Genomic DNA, 14,460 nt, shown 5'->3' with positions numbered 1-14,460 from the left:
CAGAGCGTTCACTGTTCATGCCCCAACAGAGGATAGCTGCCAAGCTTAGTGAGAAGAATTAGCTGCCAATCTATTTCATTTGAACCTGTTGAGACTTTGTTTTTTTAATTGCCTCCCTTTGGAGAGAAAATCGATTAGCTAAAGATATCTAGGTGACGCGTTACTCTGAGAAATTCAAAGCTCTAGAATTGTGTGTTAGTGCAAAGCATCAAGGTCAGAGTCTCTTCAGCATGGCTGCACCTCCAGACAGGAAGGTACATACCTCTCAACCACTGCACGCTTCCTCCATTAGAGCATCACCAGAATATCACCTCTTCCATTGCTCCTTTTCTCTTTTTAAGTGTTTTAGAGCAGTGCAGGGCACATCTATGTTTTAGTGGAGCCTGAGTGTGATTTGTATGCATGGAGTGCAGTTACCCTCACTGTTTCCTGGCGAGAATAAGACATCCGTAGGGCAGCCATTCTGCTCTGCCAAGAGGGAGAGATCCACTAAGAGCCAGTGTCAGCTGGGTTTGCTTGAATAGAGCTTTATTCACTCCCCCCTCTCCTCCCCCACTGGGTCTGTCAGGTGCCTTCCTATAAGGAAAACACATTTGAACACTTCATCTATGGCTTAATTTCCCATGGTAGGATGGCGTGTGAAGGTCGTAAAAGTTCGACACACATAAGCTTGGGGGAGTTAAAGTGTTCCTTACACAGACAATGAAAAAGATATGAGAATTAAGAAAAGGAGTATTTTTAGGCATTGTTCATGACACCAAAAGGAAATTTGGCATTTGAAATTAATCATTTCTTCTCTATATGAGTGATGTTGAAAGTGTGAATTTTCTTTATGTGAGATTTAAGTCTCCCAGAGTCCTCGGTTTAGCACTCTGTGTACTTTATTGCTGCTGGGTTATGCTTCACAAGTCTATTATGAAGTTATGTGCAGCACTGTGCTTCCCATACTGTTACAGTAGCAGTGGTAAATCATATGCTATCTTTTAATGTTAAGACTGAGTAGTTGCCCTCTCGCTAAGGGGTCTTACTCAGAAAAGGCTTCTTTATTTCCTATCCATTTTTTAATTCGCTTTTTCAACTAAATCTTTTGAAATGAAACTGATGAGTTTCCATGCACAAGGTTGCTTCCTTAAACCCCAATATGGCCTCCAGAAACCACATTAAATTGGTTGTCTCTTCTAGATAGTGTGGAAAACATCCACTGAAGTGTGATTGACCAAAAGAGGAAGGACCAGTTAGTTGACTACTGCCATGGTTTAGATTGGTTGTTCCCGACCTTTTTTTTTGTCCTGCCGGGTTTTCTTCCATATTTATTCATTTGAATTGATGTTATATAACAGTACTAAATATATAAAAGTGGGTGTATATTATTATACAATATTTGTTTATATCTTTTTAACTGTCAGTGTTTAGGTTGGTTTGGACAAGTTGGCTTTTGTACAGCTAGGGCAAAATGTCAACCATTTATTGCTTTTAGATATTTATCCATTACTTTGAGCTGACTATTTCAGCAGGTTGTCTATTCCTTCATCTATTTTAACCATTGATCCGTTAGTTTTGGCTAACTATTTTAGAGCTGCAACGATTAATCGATTAGTTGTCTATTAAATGAATTGCCAACTATTTTGATAATCTATTAATTGTTTTAAATAAATAATAAATGTCCAAATTCTCTGATTTCAGCTTCTCAATTTTTTAGATTATTCTGGTTTCTTTAATCCTTTAAGACAGTAAACTGAATGTCTTTGACAACAAGACATTTAAGGAAAGGGGGGGAAACGTTTGTCACCATTTTATGACATTTTATGGACCAAAGTTTTAATGCTCTCTCAATGGCAACATGTAGCTATCGTGTTTCAATACATTGATACACCTTTTTTAATCATATCATTGTTTCTTTTCTTTTTTTTCACATTAGGTGAGCTACTACTCTACAGTCTTTCTACGTATCCCCTGGCAACTGCAGAAGTAACCTTTGGGGGGTATAAATACCTCTGTCTGGGAATCATTGGTTTAGATGCTTTATGTGTCTGACTGGTCGATGTCAAATCCACTGTACTGTAATTTTGGTAATCAACTGATGCTACTAATTCTTGTAATCAAAGAGGAGGATCAAAAGCACCTATTCAAAATTCACTTAATTATCATATGTTTACAGAAAGTCTTATCCAGGAAATCCTGCACAGATTAACTCTAAATACTGGACAAAAGATTTAATTTAGTTGCAGACAAAATCACTTCCAGCAATCAGTCCATTAACTTCAGTGGGCTCTCTGACTCATTGTTCAGACAATTAGCTGACTGGAATAAGTTGAAATTAAGTGGGATCCATTAAAAGAAGTGTACTCATGAACAAAGGGGACTGAATGGAAAGCTGTTGGAAAAGAAAATCACTGCTGTACAAATCTGGACATTTTTCAGTGATCTGTGGCCTGTGCATACAAATGCAGAGAAAGAAAGGCCATCACTTAGGAAAGCTCCCTATTTTTGTCCTTTTGGGATCCCACAATGGCATCACATGAGCATTAGTAGCACTGGTGAGAGTGATGCAACAAGATGGAAACTGCCTCTGCTGGTTCCCATTTATAGCCCCGATCATCCCAGGGGGCTTCTTCTACTACTTACCACACACCCCCACCCAACCCCAACCCTTTGTCTCTCTCATTCTCACCAGTTACATCACTCATCTTTTCCGTTCTCACAATCAGATCAAGGGTTTCTGTGTGGAACACCGTGTTCATTTTGACTGTGTTGTTCACTTGTGTAACAAGATTAAGCCATCTCCTTTCCTGCCAGACTTAATCAGGACGACTTTGAGATTAATTTTGAAGTCTGTGTCAAGTCAGCACAGCTGGTTTTTAAAGACTAATGTAGCTGTGTGCTTTCTTTTCCTCAGATCGTCACTGACATGCCCCCACTGTCTGAAACAGAGCAACACCTTTGACCCGTTCCTCTGCATCTCACTCCCCATTCCTCTTCGCCAGACCAGGTGAGCCCTACTGTTTTTAATTCAGACTTGTAGTTTCATATTTACTGTATATGAAAGCAATATCGATCAGTATCATCTAACTCTTTGCATGAAAGAGAAGTATTTTAGTAAGATTGAGGAAGTAAAAAGACGGCTACAATAAAAAAAGAGGCTGGAAAACACCCAGCTTTGTTCATTCACTACATACAGTAGGAACATAATTAATTTGAAAGATGGAGGGCTGGTATCAAAAAGGAAAAGCTGGTGGAAAACCCTCTCAGCATTGAGGAACAATGTCTCATTCAACTTTACATCACAACAACCACTCGGCCTCTATGTCAGGTCAACAGGGCCCGTTCAGGAAATCCTGACATTTTCAAGGGAGGAGACCCAATTCACTCTTTTTTTTTTTTTTTTTATCCATTACCTCTCTCACTTTAATTATGAGGTAGTCTCTTTGTCAAACACTCACAAAAATACACATGCAAGCTTTTGAAAGTCTAAACACTGACTTTCACTTAAATACTCACAACATGCTTACAGTACTTGTTTCTAGTCTTTACTGTGGTCCTTCTCATGTTGTGGAAACTAAATCAGATACTTTGTCTCCCACAACTTGTGTCTTATCCTATCCTGTCCCTTGGACGTGGGCTGTTAGTAGTTGAAATGGTTGAGCTCCTGCATGCAGTGTCCTTCCAGACCCACACCGCCACACAAACATACATGCCTCTTTCACCTCTACCCATACACAACTGCTAATGTGAATGAAGAACATTGCCTGACATTAGCATTTGTTCTTAGCTTTTGTTTTTTTGTATGTATAACGGTGGGCATTTTTCAGCCCCAGTTTGACGTCTTAGGCTGGATAAAAATACATTTGACTGGTTAGAAACCAAATAAGTCTAACATTAACCTTTAAGCCTTTTATCTTGGTTAAGACTGTCACCGTATCCACTGGGCAAGAGCGAGGTACATCCTTCCGACTTTTTGGGAAATACACTTACTCACTTTGTGAGGAAGAGTTAGATGAGAAGATATTTACCACTTCCATATCTGTAAATTCAATAAGTCTACAGCCAGCAGCCGGTTAGCTTATCTTAGCATAAGCACTTGAAACACCTACCAACACTTCAAAAGCTCACTAATTGTTGGCTTTATTTGTCCAGGAAGTTACTGCTCCTAGTCGTGAAAGAGTATGGCCCATAACCCGTAAAATGGCAAATTGTCATTTTTATACTTCAGATTTTGCACAGATTAAACAAACCATATAACATGTTAATTAGTGAGTTTTGGAGGCTCAATCTAAACACAATCATTTGGCAGCTTTTTAGGCTAAAATATAGCTTCTACTCAGCACAGCCCCTGCATGCTAAGCTCCACTCTTTTACATGATTGACACACAGAGGTTTGTTGATCACTATTTTAAGGTGCCTGGGTTTCTCCTTGCTAGTTATTTCCTTCCTTTTACTTTTTTGTCTTTGAAATAGTTCATACAAGTTCAGCCAACATCCCCTCTAATTTGAGAAATTGTTTTTAAGAGCTTATTCCTGACAGTGTGCCAAGTCGAGAGTATTTAGTTACCGTCCTTTCTTTTAACTGTGTGGCAGATAGGGTGAGAGAAAACACTTCAGAAGGGATAAACAGAGGAGAAAACAGATGGGTTGTCTTTTTAAAGCATTTTTTAATGCATTTAAATTCTCTGTGTGAAGAGTTCAGCTCACTCCCAGCCAAGTCATGTCTGTAAGCCATAAACACATACTGTTTGTTACCAAACCAACATTTTTCTGTGGCCAGCAGTCCAAACACTGGGCTCTGTCACTTGGCAATCATGTGCTCTTTGCATGTTGGATGATTTTCTGTTTACACTATATGTAAAGCTTGCTCTGTGTCAGTTCATTCATTAACTGAGCAACATTTGCAGGACTGTAATTATCTATAGGTAGTATTGCTATTTACAGAAATCATCATTGTAACTAAATATTGTTTCATAAGATGGAAGCAAAAAAAGGGGTTGTAAGTGTAGAAAATGGTAGTCATCATCTCAAGTATAATGCTGAAATAAAAGCCTGACAATCCAATCAGCCTACAGAGTGGTTTAGCAATTACAGTGTTTCGTTTTGTGGTAGGAAAAATGTAATTAGCATAAATTGGGGATACCTCCTTGAGCTGTGGCTTGATTAGTTCTGCCAATTACTGCTCTCTCTTTACTGTGCTCTTTTGAAGTTTCCTGTTCCACAACCGAATCAGCGGAAAAGGAGTAAACATGTCGGTTCAGTGGTTATTGTTTTCAGACGTACAGATTTAACAATACTACTTGTGCATAACAAGAACCAGTAGAATTATGTAGATAACTCATGTTGTTAAATCTTTAAACTGGCTTCCAGTTAGTTACAGAACAGACTTCAAAGACCTGCTGCTGGTTTATAAATCATTTAATGCCTTTAGGCCAAAATACATTTCTGATATGCTTGAAGAATATAAACCCATTAGGTCCCTTAAATCAGAGGTTCCCAACCCCAGAGCTATGGACCGGTACCGGGCCTCTGAACATTTACTACTGGACCATGAGGAAACATGATTCTGCAAAAAAAGCTAAATAATAATGATAAAGCGTCAGGTGTTATTACAGGCTATTTATACAGTTATAACTTTAAACTTGGTGCAGTATGTGGCTCAGTTCTTCTCATCAATGCCTCCAACACAATATATTATATTATATTATATTATATTACACATATTTCAGTTGAAATAATACAGGTCATCCGTATGAAGTAACCAGTACATCACCTTTCAGCATTCAGCTGTGCCCCATGATATCTGTGTGAACCTTGAGTGTTGCTGAGAGGTCTATCTGTATTTTTTTAAATTAAAAACAGAGAAAATAAAGTATTGTTTTATTTAGATTCTTACTCACTCTTTTGTCTGCTCTATCTCTCTCTCTGTAATTTTCTGACTTAAGTAAAGCCTTGTTTGTGTGTTGGGAGGATAAATAGAGAGAGATCAAGCTTGGACCAAAACTTACATGAACTTACAGGTGAATTACTGCGAGACCCCCTGTCGAACTTTAGCTTTCAGAATAATTACACTTGGCAATTCCCGTCTCTGGTCGGCTGGTCAGCAGGTCTGCAATGAAATAGTTGGTCCACAATGCCAAAAAGGTTGGGAACCCCTGCCTTAGATCTTACTGAATCATACACCTTTAGTTTAGGGTGCGAGCAACATAAACAGAACCAGTTTGCAGGTTGAATTGCTGACTTGTGACCAACATTCATAGTATTGTGTTTATTCCTTACCTAGAGTACACACATTGTGAGCGTATAGATGTATTTTGTCTTTTATTTTTGTGTTTCAGAGGAAATGTTCTGTCTTTGGTGCACATTGGCAAATCTGAGTCTTAATTTTTCTGGTTTCTGGCTTTTTCTTTGTTACTCCCCAAGATAAATTTGAGTTTTCATCTTTTTTGAAGGTTACTTCTCTATCCTGTGCATAGGTTATTGTGCTTCCTTCTGCGGCTGTGATACTTTAGCATCCCTGTGAGGGATCAATAAAGTTTATCTCGCTCCATTATTTTTATTTTATTGAGGTGCAAAAAACCCCCCAAAGTTCCATTTCTCCATATAATGAGTTTTTCTATGCCACAAGCTACAGCCTCCAGGCCATAGACTCCCACAGGTACCTGATAGGGTCCCTCTCTATCTCCTCAGTGTGCTGTTATTCAAAGAAGCCATTATGTCCCAGCACCCTGCTCATGTCAGCGCTGCCTCAGGAGAGGTCAGAGCCAAGCGCTCCCCGTTTTTAAAAATGCAATAGAGATTCCATTATTTGGCACACATAAAACTAAGTCCTAATGATCAATTATTAATGTTAAAATGTATTGATTTATTCATGAAAGTCTTCTTTTGTCCCTTCCTGGCCGTAGAGGAGGCTGCGATTAGAAATGGCACTGAAATCAAAACAGATGCCGTTCTGTTTCCCACTGTCCCTGATTGTGTGTCTTCATCTGTGGCAGGCCGCTGTGTGTGATTCTGGTGTTCAGCACCAAAGGACAGAGGTACCTGCGGGTCGGGCTGGCCGTGCCTCTGTTTGGCTCTGTGGCCTCCCTGAGGAGGATGGTGGCTGACGAGGGGAAACTTTCCCCAGACCAGGTAACATACAGCAAGAATAAATTCTCAGTGTGGACCCACATTCCTCATAGATTTCCCTTTTTTAAACCACAAACTACCGTAACAGAGCAGCACAGCTCACCTTGGCTGGCACGTGAGTGTGATTATAGTGGATCTTATTAATGACATTTCTTTGCATACCACTGGCTTAAATCCACTCTTACTCACTTGGCTAAAATACATCAAGCTGGATCTGAGATTAGGGGAAATAATAGTGCAAAGGTTGGTATTCCATCAAGTTCACTCTCTTAGGATTATAAGATTTATAATGGCACTGTTAAAAGAAACTTACGTGTGTTTGTGTATATTTTTTTCGTCTCCAGGTGATCCTGACAGAGGTTTACTCCACAGGCTTCCATCGCTCCTTCTTTGATGAGGAGGATCTGACCAACATAGCTGAGAATGATGTCATCTACGCCTTCCAGGCTCCGCCTCTTTACATCAGAGGAGGCTCTGCACGAATCTCAGGTATCTGCATGACTGAACTCAAAGTCAAACACACTATTTTTAAGTTCTAACATTTAATTTGAGTATAATTACTTTGTGGTACTGCATTAATATTTTCTCTGCTTTAATGTGGCTGTACTCACAGATCTGTAAGCTAACAAACCAATATTATTAATGTACTTTGCTTAATGAAACCCTCAGGGAGTGCACCTTACTGCAGGGGGCCCTTGGGGAGCACATTAAGAAGTACATAACTTCACATAAAGCTCTGTGAATTGCATCCCCCCTGTGAAGATTTCTCTTGCATCAGATTTATGTCTTCATTTCATCTGTTTTTCAGCTAGTGATGTATAATGTGTGCTCAGAAGTACTTCAGTGTATAGTATCCCCTTGTTTCTTGCGTTGTGGTGTAAACAAATAGGTTCTGCTCTGTTGTCCTCCCTCACAGGGCTGGAAGAGTAGTCCCTGCATTGTGTCAACACTGCTGTTGTACCTGAAAAATGTACTTTTAGTGCTTCAATTTATGTTGCTCAATGGCCGCACAGAGCAGTGCTGCCTAAAAGGAGGCCCCCTGACAGTCTGGCTGGTCTGCATGCTGGCACAGTCTAAACCCCCTGGGTTCTCACTGGCTCAGCCTGCAGGCGTTGATATGGAAACTCTACATCACCACTCAACACTTTTCTATGCACTGCAGTTTGTCCTGTCTTTCACACTGAGATGTTTGCGCTGTGAGAATACATGCAAGATATTTTCATCTTTAAAGGAACATTGACATTTTTAGGTAATATCTACTTAATAGGGTCAGATATGTTCAAAGCTAAAACACTCCACCACTTCTTATGATTTAATTCCTCTCCTGCATCCCCATTATTTAATCTCCTTATGTAACTTTTTTCTGGCAAATAACTGAGCAAACCCAAACCTAAAAGGATATCAAAAGGGCAACATTAGCTTTGTGTGATTTGTGTGATGAATTGGAAAGAATGTTTTACGTATATCTCACCAGGCCCTCTTAAATTATTTATGTACATAAATGAAATATCAAGTTTTCTGCCTTACTGTTTGTGTTTAATCAAAGCTATAAAATCACAATAGCATACGACGGTGCCAATAAAATATCTTATTAATGTATAAAATTCACCTTTATTACAGTTTTTCTACCCAGTCACACCAATGATCTGTAATGCCTTTAAGCTGTCTGGTACCATTAAAATCTAACCTTTATGCCCCCTCTGCAATTACTAAATCTAAAAGGTCTGATCCCTGAGAGACCCATAATCAATTATCCATAAATGCTTAAATGAAAGTAAAGTCTTGTGGGTTAGATGTGAAATAGAATAACAAACTCTCACCAAAGGTCTCATTACAGCTAAGCCTGGTAATCGAAACATTTTTATGTGCAGTGGTAATGTTAAACAAAGGTTATCAATGTGGATTATGTCCTTATGTTAACTTAAACCACTCTAAGTGTGGAGTCTGTAGAAAGCAGCTTCCTCATTGCTTGTCAAATGCAATTCCAACACATCTTGTGGGCAATTAAAACAATATGAGGGTAACCTTGTTTTATTATGCTTCCCCAGTTTCCTCATGACACACTCGATTGATTGAATTTCACTGGCATTCAGTAATTTTCAAGGTAACAGTTATTCACACACTGTTAGAGACAGCGTGAAGCACTTTGCAAAGAGCTGTTCAGTGTCTGCTGTGAATGAAAAAAGGAGATACCCTTGGATCATGCCAAAGGCAAACCAATGATGAGGTGACCTTCCCACTCTCAACCTCCCTGCTGTACTTAAAAATAATCTCTTACGTCATCTTCTCACCGCTGCATATACCACCTCTCCTCTACACACTGAAGTCATTATTTCATTCTTTTCCCAGAACGTCTGTCTTATAGGGTCATACTGGGTCACAGAAATATTGACTGGGCACTATGACTGTGACCCTATCACTTCTTTTATAGAGTGCTGCAGGAATGAGTCCTAAAACGGGGAAATGAGTTAGCATTTTTTTTTACCTGTTTCTGTCCTTTCAAAGTCAATGTTTTTTTTTTATATATGGGTTTTTGGTCAGATGCCTGAAATTAGGTCTGTAGTTAACATGAGCTTAAGAGATTTTCACATTTTGTTCTATGACATAAAAAATGTCAATAAATACCCCACCCCTGAAAAAAAGGCTTTTAGAATGAAGATTAATGTGTTTAGCAAATCTAACGCTATCTCAGCTAACTTTGGCTGGTTGCTGGAGTGTAAACATCCATAAATCCAATAAAGAGTAGGACTGAGCTGCTAATGTGCTAATGCTGCTAAACTCTAGTCTCTCACACAGTGTGGAAATACTACACAGTGGATGTGCTAGTTGTGAACAGAGCTTTTATACGTAACATTTTTACCCAAGAAATGAATGTAGATAACCATAGTAAATCATGTGCCCCTTGTTTTTGGAAGCAATATTTGATTGCAGTTACTAGGAAGCTAACATATACTAACAAGTACAGCTCAGAGTGGAGCAGATAAACACACTGTTTAATCCATTCCTGAAACATTTGCTCCTGTATTTTTGGTTTTGGAAAGGCTAAGGAAAAAGACACTGGCCTCCAAATCTTTAAATGCAGAGCATCGCCCTCCATGTGGAGAAATATATAGTTTGACAGAACTTCCGTGCCTAGTTACGGTTGCTAAGGCTATGATTGGACAATCGCTGTTGGGGAAAGCAATTTGAAAAAGCTTGTATTAGTGCATGCATTGGTTAACTTTAAGACTCTTCTTCTCTGGTGGCCTTATGGTGATGATGCTTCCATGTTACACTTCAGGCTCACCAATCATTCTGATGGTTGCACAAGCTGCATCTCATAGAGTTTTAACTTAACTAAGTCTGCAGTTTCCATTTATTGACAGTAATAGACAAAGGATGTCAGATCAGTGATTATCATGTTGCCTTTTTCCAGCCCTTCAGGTCACTTATATGTCCAGCTTCTTAAACAGCAGCTTTAGGTAATAAACAGACTACAAGTCCTTCACTCCCATAGAGTTGCAGAGACATTTTTAACATTCATTTGAAACCCCTCATATCCTTCGTTAAATTGAGGACAGTGGAGGCACAATTTTGTGTTTGCAACATTTTTATATGTTTACCATATGGCAATCAAGTAATCAAGATTTACATTAAAAATGAATAATGTGTGAAAAAGGAAAGCATAGTTCACAAGTTTCATGTGAGCAAGAAGTCTTTTCTATTTGGGATTTAACAGTGCAGAAATGAGTAAGCACAATATCACTGTGGCGAGCACTGGTGCCAAGGACGAGACTTGAATAATCACCTGCCAAAGAATATTTGGAAAAGATAATTGGCTTTCACAGTTAAGTATCCATTTCACATTCTTTTATCTCTGTTACAAGCAGAGAACAGGTTCTTCCTCCTCTTCATTCATCGCCCAGTTTTCAGTAAAATGATCTCATCCCTCACACTGTAGTTTGGACACTTATTTTTTTATGGACTGGTTGCTGTTTAACAATTTTACGTGTGATAATCAACAGAGACCACCATTGCTGCTGCAGTATATTGTATCCTGCCAGTGGCCCGTTTCTCTCGGTTACAGACAGAAGTGCACACAGTTTTCTGGCACGGGCAATTTTGACCTTCTTTTATACCTTTTGTTTAATGTAGTGAACTCGTTTTGAAGTGCCTGCCACAATGGGAGGGATTTAAAGAAACAACATTTATGTATATAATATTTGGTTGTTATACTGATATTATTTACTAGAAATTCAGTTTGTTTGTTGTTCAAGATTAACTTGAATAGACTGGAAGGAATAGAAATCTACATTTATGGATTTGGAATTTAGCCTATAATCAAAAAGATCTCCATCGTATCACAGGTATAAAACAGGTGTTCTGTTGTTTCTACATTTGTATTGCACAGGTGACACTTATCTACATCAAATTTAAATCTTGCTTTTATAAATTAGTTCGAGGGATACATTTTAATTACAGTTTTACATGTATTTCTTTATGTTTGGGAGGAATTTGAAATTTTAGGAATTTTGTTCTTTAGCCAATGTCTATATTTTCCCAGGGTTTCTGACATCAAGAGTCGTCCTCATTAAACTAGGGTACATAGTATTTTGATTGTTTTTAAGTACTGTTTGAAGTGTGAATTGTTTGTCACCTTCAACTTATAAGTTGCAGTGAGTAAGGTTAACACACAGTCAGTCAAACTCAGATGCCCTGATTGCTATATTTCAGTGGTGGCTGCAAGGAAAAACTGTGCAGGAAGTGTTTGTCTTCAGCTTTCTGTCTGCTGCATCCTGCTTCAGCACAAAAGATTCTGGAAACACTTCAGCACTAACCTGACAATACAGTCACTGCCTGCGTTTGTGTGCCTCAGTCAAATCTCAGCTAAAGTGACTGAGTCATTCTTATTATCCACGCTAGCACTATAGCTCGGATGACAATGTTGGTCGATCATGCAGTCCACCACTTTGGTTCACAACAAAATATTTTAACGATTGCTATGAAATTTGATTGAAACATTAAAGGTGCCCAGAGGATTATTTAAGGGTTTTGAGTGAAGCCCACAAATCTCAACTATTGGATATGCCATAAAATTTGGTACACATATTCATGTTCCCCAAGCAATAAATTCCTCAGTGGGTTGACCGAAAAACTTCTGCTGCTCGTGGAGCCGTGCTGGCAGTGCCTGCATGTACCAGGCTGCTAAGCGAAGCTAGCTGCTGGGTGCTAATCACATACACAATGTTGCCAAGCAAATAAATTCCTGTAGTTTAACCATTTCTTTTTCCCACGTAGCAATATTGTTACCTTTTAAGCTCAAAGCTGAAATAGTCTGTAGTTCACCACCAAATACATCACTGTACGTGTGCTGGGGCCGGAAGACAAACAGATTTTGCAGCTATTTCTCAGTCAGTGGGGGAGGGAATGTATTGCTTCAACTGACTACATTTACCATTAGCACTGATTGGATGTCCACATTGTTCAATTTACCAAATAACATTCCCATCGGCCTCAGCTGTACTGGTTCTAATTTGCTAATGCTAACGCACTACATTAAGATGTGAACTCCGTAAACATTATATCTGCTGAACATCAGTATGTTAGTGTTGCCATTGTTAGCATGCTGACATTACAATTGAACATCACCGTGACAGCCTCACAGAGCCTCTGGCCTATGGACTCATAATCTTGTTTAACAGGAGATCAAATGTAATATCTGGCAGTATTACAATATTATTATTACAATTTATTTTCATCATCAGCCTGCCACACAATTTGTGCGTGAAAAATTTGTCAAAAGTAAAATAAATGCAGTCAACCCACAGGGGCTGCGCTTTTCTGTTCAAACAGGAAAACAATAAAATGTGAAAGTAATTTCAGAGACAAGATTATACATGAATGACATTAGTTTACTCAGTCACACAACCTAATATTTCACAGCTAGTGATAATTTATTTTGGAGCACACAATCATAAAAGCATACACTTTTTAATAACGTAAGTGCTTATTAAGGGACATAATCTCACTCATCTTTGGCAAAGGTGCATTGTGTTTCTCATTCTCAAAAGTCAGATAATGTGCATTTATTTGTCTAACTACCTTTTTTTGTTCAAATACGTCTAATATGACTGTGCAGATGGCTAATGGGATTGGGGGGTGACTCGTACTGTAACTGTGGGTAGAGAAGATCCCTGGAGGACAAGAGGTGTTTAATTATGGGCTTTCACATAGTCTGTATTTAGTCTGGCTCATGCCTTGTGTCTGTTTGACAATGAAAGAAGCCTGAGAGTGCAGAGGAATGATGAGTTCACAGGCTCTTGCAGTTTCCTAGAATTAGTTTGACACACACACACACACACACCAAACAAAGTTTGGTGTGTGTGTGTGTGTGTAGGTATGCGTGTTGCCCATTTTCACATGGTGGTTTTTACGGTGCCTTTTTCAGTACGGCTATGGGAATGGTCCGACACCAAGTGGAAACACACAAGCACACACACATCCCATAATTCCACCATTATTCATGCTGTAAACAAGGTAAAGAAAAAATCAGGAGGGAAATGACAGGAGCCTTGAAAAAATGTCTAGAAACTGTACAGTTTTTGACAGTGAGCCATAAAAAAATGATTTAATGAGCGATGAGAGGTAGGTCTCCTCCCCAGCATCCCTGTATAAATCTTAGCGAGACAGGCTAGGAGGTGACCCCGGCATTTTACTACTATTTTATGAACATGTTTCACTGGGCATTTAAAAGGAGATTTTTTTTCCCCCCATTAATCATTACCACAGCTGTCAGAGGTCACTGCTCATGTAAATTACAGTGTGCATGATTTAAGCAAGTTTTATCACTTGCTTGATTAGAGCGACATTAAGAAATGAAAAGCTGTGCATACTTATTACTCTCATTCCCAGGGTCAAGACACTGCAATCAGAGGTTTAATGTTAAAGCTTTGGTGGGGTAAATGTAGACTTTGATTAGTTTTGAATAGGTCTTACCCTTCATACAGTGCACAGCTTAACATCCTCACGCCAAAGTTATTTCTGTAAGAGCCGACAGACGCTTGCTACTTTGCAAGAATCTCAGTAACGGGCTGCTCAGCAGTGGCATTTGCTTTGTCAGTGATGAATCATGTGTCAGGTGTACACAAGAGTGTTTAATGAAACGTTTGGGAAAGGCTCAGCCACCATGGTCAATCAATATCTTCTCATCTGTGTCTGCGAGTCTAATTTACCATGTGATTTATCACCGTGAACTTCTGAGGGGCTGACCCGCGTGCTAAGGTTTTCAGCCGTGCGACAAGAACACAGCTCTGCTGACGTCACATTTCACAGGGATCTTATAATCTCAGCTTTTCGCTCAGTCAGTCACAC

At 39.1% G+C, this 14,460-nt stretch overlaps 1 protein-coding gene across 2 annotated transcripts in view; it reads left to right on the top strand.

Annotated features, from left to right (window-relative positions):
* usp43b (ubiquitin specific peptidase 43b) overlaps nt 1-14,460 on the top strand; it is a 58,999-nt gene that overhangs the window by 25,386 nt on the left and 19,153 nt on the right. For both annotated transcript variants that reach the window (XM_035655685.1, XM_035655684.1), the window contains exons 4-6: nt 2,897-2,989; nt 6,978-7,113; nt 7,455-7,599. In XM_035655685.1, coding sequence (XP_035511578.1) covers nt 2,897-2,989; nt 6,978-7,113; nt 7,455-7,599 — 374 coding nt within the window. The remainder of the gene's footprint in view (nt 1-2,896; nt 2,990-6,977; nt 7,114-7,454; nt 7,600-14,460) is intronic.

This window comes from Morone saxatilis, unplaced genomic scaffold (genome assembly GCF_004916995.1).
Source record: "Morone saxatilis isolate NCDOM2014 unplaced genomic scaffold, NCSU_SB_2.0 Contig14, whole genome shotgun sequence".
Taxonomy (NCBI): domain Eukaryota; kingdom Metazoa; phylum Chordata; class Actinopteri; family Moronidae; genus Morone; species Morone saxatilis.
Note: the sequence above shows the minus strand (reverse complement) of the source record. Positions and strands in the feature narration are given on the sequence as shown.